The following is an 8,697-nucleotide window of genomic DNA, read 5'->3' on the forward strand; positions in this document are numbered from 1 at the left end:
CTATCCACACACCAGTTAAAAAACGTATTCTTATAACAACCTTTCTTTTACTTTAAAACTCATTCTAAATTTGGCCTGAGGAGCCCAACTTTGATGAATTTTCAGATGTTTTGTGCCAGGTGGGCCATGTTGAGATACCTTACATACTTCTTACATCCTGTATTTTGAATCTTACATTCCCCTTTGCTCCTGACTAGGTACCAACCACCTTTGAAATAACAGAAATACATAATTTAATAGTGACTTAGTTAAAAAGGGCACTTGTCTTCTAATGACAGAGCACAGAAAACAAGAGGTAGCCCAGTGCATGAAAGTGTGCAACTCTCTTGCCACTACTTCACGTTTTCACTGACTTAAAATTCTACAACTTTAAATTCATACATTAGATCTGCTATAAATTCTTGTCTGATCCTATGAGAGAGTCACAGAAGGTGACTTAACTTTCAGACTTGATGGCAATATTTTTGTAATAGGACTCTGAAGGCTTTGGATGGTAAATAAATGACATTGAGGTTTGAATATCTTTAGTAACTGAATAAAATGTTTATATTGGAGGAATAAAATTTTAGCAACAAATAGGACTTAATTTGCAACAGGCAGAAATGCCATACCCTTTAGCATAAATATCCTTAATCAAGAGACATCCCATCAATATTTGCAGCAGCTGGAATATTTTTCCTTCTTTACACAAAACATATAGGAAGTCCTCCTGGTACTCAGGCTTCCAATAGTAAGTAGTACCACGGAGAGCTCCATCTGCCTAAGACTTCACAGCAGCAATATATGAAGGAAGAGTATGCAGAGGAAAGGGCAAATGTGGCTCTAGTTTGTAACAGATGTCCAAGCTCAACCTTAGTTTCCTTAACTGTAATAAATATTTCAAAATGTAAATGACTTTTGTTAGTCACTCCACGATTGTTGTCAAAGGATTTGTCAGTTTAGAAAGGCAAGTGGAAGATTAGGTACATCTACTAAGTTCTTTCGGCCCAAAAATGTAGCTGTAAGTTCACAACTCACTTTGAGTTTTCCCATGCATTTGAAGCTGTAGCCAAAGGACACATTTACACTACGGTAGCCTGTCTTTACACTGGGATAAATGTGGAGTGGCCATATGGTCTTATGTCAATGTAAGACGCCATTTCATTGTTAAGTTAAACAAGCGTAAAGGCCATGTGTCTCCAACTCCAGTCCATTTCACCCCAGAGTAGCTGTTTACTAAATAAAAACAGGCTATTCTTAGGTTCTCCACCACCGAGTGATGAGGAATTATGAGCGAGCTGGTGCAGGAATCCATCTAGGGAGAGTCAGTTGTCTGCCTGCTCCTGACAGTAGTGTTACCTAAATCAGTTTGCTCATTATTGTCTCACTTCTGTAAATGTGTCTACACCCAAGAGTAGAATTTAGCCTTTTTTTCTGCATATCCTTCCAAAGTTACTTTTATACATGTGGAAAAAGAATGCAGGAACTGATGGTTGGTTTACAAACGGAGGCCCAAACTGGGCATATCTACACATGATGCTATGTTGCCATAATAACACATTATGTCGACATAGCTCATCGCTACAGTGACGTAGCATTGGCAGGCACAAACCATGATGCCAATGCTACGTCGCCGTAGCGACAAGCTACCTTGGCAATGTAGCATCTAAAAATAAACATGTGCCACCAGGGATATGCCCAAAGTGTACTATACTGAAGAAGGCATTTTATTGTTAGGATTCTGGTATATGAAAAGTTATCCTATGACTCTAACGGTTGCAAAATCCTCCTTAAGAGCAGAATGCTTCTGTAGCAGGAAATTGCCATAATGATTCACTCATCTTATTTGAAAATATTAGTAATGTTAATCTGACTTGGAAAAACAGTGACTCTTCTAACAATTACAGATGCTGTTCTTAAAAAATTCAGTTTTAGACACTGCTTTACTGTTTCCCATTATTTAAATAAAAGTCAAATGGAGAAGGCCTTTTCTCTGGTGATCTCTGATATGCCAACATTAGAAAATTAAGGTTTTTGAAATTTCATCCTAAAGTAAGACATACAGGCACCAATACAACAGGTGTGAGAAACAGAAAAGGTCATTCTAAAAGGACATTTTGCTCATTAACAGCTGCAATGATACATTCTTATGCATGTTGCATAGTTGCGTGAAAATATTGCTGACACTGTTGTTTCATTTTCTACAGAGTCGAATGGCAGAAAGTCTGCGCCTATTTGACTCCATTTGCAACAACAACTGGTTTATCAACACTTCCCTTATCCTTTTTCTCAATAAGAAAGATCTGCTGGCAGAAAAAATTCGGCGCATCCCGCTAACAGTTTGCTTTCCTGAGTACAAGGGCCAAAACACTTATGAGGAGGCAGCAGTCTACATCCAACGTCAATTTGAGGACTTGAATCGTAACAAGGAAACCAAGGAGATCTACTCACACTTCACCTGTGCCACTGATACCAGTAATATCCAGTTTGTCTTTGATGCGGTGACAGATGTCATCATTCAGAACAATCTCAAGTATATTGGCCTCTGCTAAGAATCCATGAGGCTCAATCTGTCTTCTTGAGGTGATGCAAAAGGGGCAACCACTTTCACTTTTGGTGGCAAAAATGGGGCAGCCCTTGGAAGTGCAAGAAGAAGAAGGGGGAAGTCTGAAGTATGTTCACAGACCCCCTAAGCCCTATTATGCCACCACATTATTTTTCAAAAATGTATGCTCTGGAGGATGCAAAGCCTCCAAAAAAAGAAAAAAAAAGGAAAAAAAAAAAAGTTGAGGTCTAAGTGTGTGGAAATGTTTTCACCACAATCACTGCTGGTTCATTCTGTTTGTTACATCTCATTTTGCTAAGATGGCAGAGATACCATATTCTATGTAAGAAATAATTCCTCATCCAACTGTTCTAGAAACCATTTTACTGCCAGGAAGATACAGAACTGGTGAGTGAAAGATGGGCCTGCCTTGTAGGGTTATTTCTCCCCCCCTCCCCCCCAGGAGAAAAGCTAGTTCCAACCAGAAGTTACCAAACAGGAAAATCTGAGCTAAGCATTACTTACAGCTTTAAAGAAGGGGCATGTATCCACTGGCACACACAAACGTACAGTATATACACATCCAACATGTATACACATTGCCCACAACTCACAGCATATACTATGTATACACTTCTGCTTTGCTTTGTTGTTTATCATGGACACCTTTCCTGTCAAAGGAATTGTTGGTGCAGAATTGTTCTATGATTTCCAACCTGGCCTTTAGCCATTTCTGCTCTTGATTGCTTCAAAATATGCAGGAAAAATACATGAAATGAATGAAATAACTAATTTAACAGGCCAAATCAAGGTCAGTGTTTCTTCTACTGGTGAGGAATTTTTATATATCAAGACAGTCTTATTTTACATCTTTTTTTGCCAAATCTTCTGGTGTTTCACAAAAAACAAAACTGAAAATTTAAAAAGGAAGTGAGTGTTCTTTTTTTAATACAGATAAAAAATCACAAGGTAATTTTTTTTAACTATTGTTTTAGTGTCTGGATTGCAGAGTGAAAGTTGCCAACTGACAATTCTGTTCCATTGCTTCAAAAAATTCTGGGATATATGATAATATTGTAACAGCTTTTCCCAGGGAGCAAGAGCCATTAAGACTGTGTAGTGTATACCCTTTGAAGTCTTTTTTGTTGTTTTTTTTTATTTAAAAATGTGATATATTATTAGAAGGTTAAAGATGAGCGATATGAACAATAACTAAATGTCTTGATATTTAAATTTAATCATTTAAATTATTTACCGTTTAGTGGATTTAAGAAAATTTGAGAGATGAATTCCTCAGCTCTAGGTTTCGTCTCATAAAGGAGTACTACTAGATGGAGTACTATTCCAGCAAAACAGAATGCTGGAGAAGCTCTGTGGGACTATGCTGGAAAATCTCACATGGATCATATGGGCTTAAGTCTTTGGTCGTTTGATTCTTTCCCCCTCCGTAGAAAAGACTTCTTAAAGACTTGATTGTAAAGACAGTGTATAAATATATGTTCAAAGTTGTAAAGCACATACACACACATACATACAGACACTCTGGAAAATCTCCTTCTCCCTTTGTTTCCCATGTGTACCAAGATTAGTGTGAGAATTCTCAGCCAAGGGCTCTTAAGAAATTTCAAAGAAAAAAGTTAATAACATCAAAGTTAAAGGTTGTCCACTTAAAGAAAATAAATAATCTGAATGGTACTATACTGGTCTATAGTGTTTTCATTTATTGGTGTTATGTTTTAATTATTCACAAAAGGAGATAATGTTTTTGAATCTTTCATTTCTTCTTAACCAGCTATGCATTTTGTTAATTTACTACAGACATCTTTTCACAGTTTGTCCATCTATATTAAGGATAATCCTAGAACACAACAAACACTACGTTTACAGCACCCAATACAATATTTGGGGACACCACAAAATTCAACACGATTAAGAGTAGCTTTTTCTCAGGAGAGGGTCAATAGTAACTCTAGGAAGAGTGTAACAATTTAAAATAAAGACCTGTATTTGCAGGAAACTACCATGGTGCCTACAAGGAAACTTTCATGACACTTGTCTGCATATTGCCTGACTCCAAGCAGTGATTTTCATCATTCATTCTCATAACCTCCATGTTCAGAGACCTATGTCTATACGTAAGTATTCAAACAGCTTTTGATTTTTTAAAATTTGGGTGCTATTAAATTTATATTTTGGTGCCTGAAAAGAGGCCTGAGTTCTGAAAAACTGTAACTAAACCACATGAACGGCGCATGCCTGAGTGGCTGGGGGAGCATGATTGCTCTGGCAGCAGCAGGAGCACAGTGGCGGCCATGGGAGCATGGCAGCGGTGAACTGGGAGCTCCCACAGATGCTGCCGGTGCTGGCAGCAGCCAGGGTGGGGGTGGCAAGCGCCAGTCAGGGGTCAGCAACCACCCACAGGCACCAGTGGCAGCAGTGGCCAGGGGCCATCATGGATCACCTGCAGACGCCACCGGCAGTGCCGGCGGCAGGGTTGTGACCACCTGCAGGTGCTGCCGACACTATCGGCGATGTCTTTTTGCAGGGAGTACACTGCCATGCGCAGGGGGTGCACATGCACCCCCTACACGTTGCCCCTGCTAAATCAATAGAAATTGCTGGTTGTAATGGACGTCTGAAAATCTGACCATTTATTTAAGAACCCATTATGGTTTACAGTGCCCCCATTTTAAAAAAATCTTTTGTCAGATATGGTGAATTTTCACAGTAGTCCAAATAATTTAGCAGCACAAATCTCCTTGGAAACTTTGTCCCTTTAAAAAAAATCTTGTCCATATATAGTAACTCAAGGTTATAGCAAGGTGTCTTCCAACTACCAAAACCCTTACAGGTATGGAAGTCTTCATAATTCTTTGCAATCTTTATGTCACCTACAATAATAACCATTTACAACATATTCAGTCACTCCATGAGGTGTTCACTTCCCTTTCCAACAGGTACCAGACAGCAGTACATACTACAAACTTCAGAATACTCCAATGTAATTCTTGTCTCCAACTTCATGCCCTGTTGTATCAGACTGATTATTCCTGAGATCCCTGAGTGGAGGTAGTTATGCCAAGTTATTCTGAAGTCAGTCAGAAAGCAGGGTAGATATGGACCTTTATAGAGTAACTAGAATAGCTTTCATAGGCTGAAACTCACTTCATCAGATGCTGAGATATCTTCAAGTCTTATTTACCAATGATCCTATAACATATCTGACTGTCACATGCTCCATACATGAGTAATATTATTTATACTAATAGAATCGTAGAAAATTAAGGTTGGAAGGGACCTCAGGAGGTCATCTAGTCCAACCCCCTGCTCAAACCAGGACCATCCCCAACTAGATCATCCCAGCCAAAATTTTGTTTAGCTGGGTCTTGAAAACTTTCAAGGATGGAGCTTCCACCACCCCTCTGGGTAACTTGTTCCAGTATTTTACTACCTTCCTAGTGAGAAAAGTCTTCCTAAAATCTAACCTAAACTTCTCTTGCTGCTCCTAATTCTGTCATCTACCATCAATGATTACAGTCTAGCTCCATCCTCTTTTGAACTCCCCTTCAGGTAATACCTCATAGTGTCATTAATGGTTTGCTTTCACTCTTCCTGTGAAAACGGGTGAGTAGATGGATGATCAGACAGAGATGTTCCCCTGATAAACACCATATGTAAAATGAATTAGCAGACAGTTCTTTTTTTTTTTCCTCCTGTAACTGAACTCCATAACTCTTGAAGGTGAAAATTTTAGAGTAAGAAATTGACCCTTTTCTGATGTGCTTATTTAAAGAGAAAAAGAGTTTCTGGATCAAAAGGATTTAATGCCTAATATGGAGCCCAGGGTAAAAGTAACATAGGTACTGTACCGTTGCCCAGACAAGGAGCACAAACCTATGTGACCTGAAGGAAGTAGCAGCTGCAGTGGTACATCAGGCTGGTGGGGGGTGGCTTTTTGCTGCTGCTTTTCTCCGGTCATGAAAGACACTGAAAAGATTAGTTGCTAGAAAGCTAATAAATAAAGAATATCCTTGTAGGTATAGCATGATCTGACTTGCAACCTTTCAGCTGTGTTTATCACTTCTGAGATCAGCTATGGAAATAATTATTTCACTATGCTCTGCCTTTTCATACTAAAAATACCTCACAATGGTTGTGGGAATAGGCAGCTTTGTTTTGTCTTTATCCATACAACTATGAGCATCCATTTCCGTGCTCCTTCCCAGCTCCTACATTTAAAAATTGCTCCTCTTTTGAAAGGGTTTGGAATATCTTAATTTAAGCTGGGATGTCTTTAAACAACAAGGGGTGTAGCCTAGAGACTGTGCTCTATGGGACTTTTACATGAAATGTGGTGCATTCAAAGGCAGCAGCCTGAGATCAAAGGATTTTTTCCATGTTTGTGTTACAGTACAAAAGAAATAAAAAATATTCTTTATGAGCAAGTTAGAAGTTCAGGAGATAGAGTTTTCAAAAGTTTTCAGTTTCAGTACTGATCTAAACCAATGTGTATCCAGGTTTTCAACATATATGATTTTCACAAGCTGTAGGTGCTACAGATTGTTAATGCAATACATAGATGTAAGATCTTTTACATTTAATCAATTTGCAAAAGATTTAGCGTATATAAAATACATCATTTTTTTATAAGGGGGTCAGCGCTGCATTCTTGATCCAAGTTTTCCTCTTGATCATTTCCTACCAACAGTAAATTGAACTGGGCAATAAATTTATATAACAGATTAAATGCTTATTTTTTAATTGTGCATTTGTTCCATTTAATGGTGTGTTGACTTATTTCATCACTAGCCTTTATTTCATTACTAGCATCCATTCTAGGCTGATAAGAAGGTAAAAGGAATGAGAAGAAAACAGTGGTTTTCACCGCAGCAGAACTTCGGAGTAGGTACTTCAGAGAACAAGGTTCCTTACCTATTTGTTAATCTTTTATCTGAGCAAGTTCTTCAACAGCCATTTCACAGGTATCTACTGTAGAAATGGGGAACCTGGACTGTTTTACTGGAACAGAAATGGTGAACCTATGTGCTTCACTTAAACAGACTACTTAGTCCAAGAAGAGGGAAAGATAGGAAAGAAAATGAGCTTTTTAAAATGAAGTTTAAAACATCTTCCATTTCCATGCTTTCATATTTCTTGAATAGTTGGGTTTTTTGCTGTTAACCTCTCAAATGACATTAAGGTCTCTGTTCACAAAAGCCTAATCATGTTTTTTGGTCTTCATATTCTGAATTATTGCTATAATGTGTCATATGTTCGAACAGCAAAACCCTTCACAAGCTTTAGCAAATACAGCTTAACACACGGGTAAAGCAAAGCAATTTTATTACCCAATATGTAGATATGAAAATTAAGACTTTGAGAGGTTAAATAAACACAGGGCACCAGGAGTTGAACCTAAGAGTGTGGATATATGAAACAATTGAAAGGTTTCAAATGCCTTTTCTAGCTGTGCACACATACAAGCCCTTTGAAACATTCTAAAACTGTCTGAAACATTTCAAAATAGTATCTCTTGAAATATTATTCTGGAGCATTTAACTGTTTTTTATGTCTAGATTGGGGCAGGATGGAGAGTGGTGTAGACAGGCTGCCTGCTGTCCAGATGCTGAGTGTGTTCCAGGTCCCGGGGTACTGACAAGTCCCCATTAGGACAGACCCCTGCACTTGTGACTGGGACACCCACCCCCACCAAAATCAAAAAAAACCTAGCTATCCTCTTTCTACAACCCAGCCAGACCCCTGACAACTCTGGCTGGACAAGCAGGCCTTGCAGCTCCCATCCTCTGTACCTCTCTGCTAGGCTGAGAGGGGGGGAAAGGCAGAGGAAATTGGTGGTGGAGAGTGCTCTCTACCACCTGCCTGTCTGCTCTGTAGGGCTATGCAAAGCTTCAGGTGGTGATTCGATTTGGAGGAGATTCGGTACAATTCAGTGGCCGAATCTCTGAATCCGAATCGAATCAGGGGACCAATTTAAAGGTCCAAATTGATTCAAAGCTCTCTGAATCTTTGGCAAAGATTCAGAGAGCTTTGATTCGGGCAGCCACTCTGAGCTGGTAAGTACTAGGGATGGGGAAAGGGGGGCTGGGCAAGGGGGGCTGGGGAAGGGTGGAAGGGACCATGGGGGGACCCCTGCCAGCCCCCTAACCTTTGCC

The 8,697-nt window shown here is 39.3% G+C and overlaps 2 protein-coding genes across 2 annotated transcripts in view; one reads left to right on the forward strand and one right to left on the reverse strand.

Annotated features, from left to right (window-relative positions):
• The window catches only part of GNAZ (G protein subunit alpha z), a 178,339-nt gene extending 175,066 nt beyond the window's left edge, over window positions 1-3,273 (forward strand). The window contains exon 2 of the mRNA XM_019506855.1: window positions 2,187-3,273. Coding sequence (XP_019362400.1) covers window positions 2,187-2,531 — 345 coding nt within the window. The 3' untranslated portion in view covers window positions 2,532-3,273. The remainder of the gene's footprint in view (window positions 1-2,186) is intronic.
• RSPH14 (radial spoke head 14 homolog) overlaps window positions 1-8,697 on the reverse strand; it is a 282,158-nt gene that overhangs the window by 249,388 nt on the left and 24,073 nt on the right. The gene's annotated exons all lie outside the window — the stretch shown is intronic.

This window comes from Gavialis gangeticus, unplaced genomic scaffold (genome assembly GCF_001723915.1).
Source record: "Gavialis gangeticus isolate Ggan-Ray unplaced genomic scaffold, GavGan_comp1, whole genome shotgun sequence".
Classification (NCBI taxonomy): Eukaryota; Metazoa; Chordata; order Crocodylia; family Gavialidae; genus Gavialis; species Gavialis gangeticus.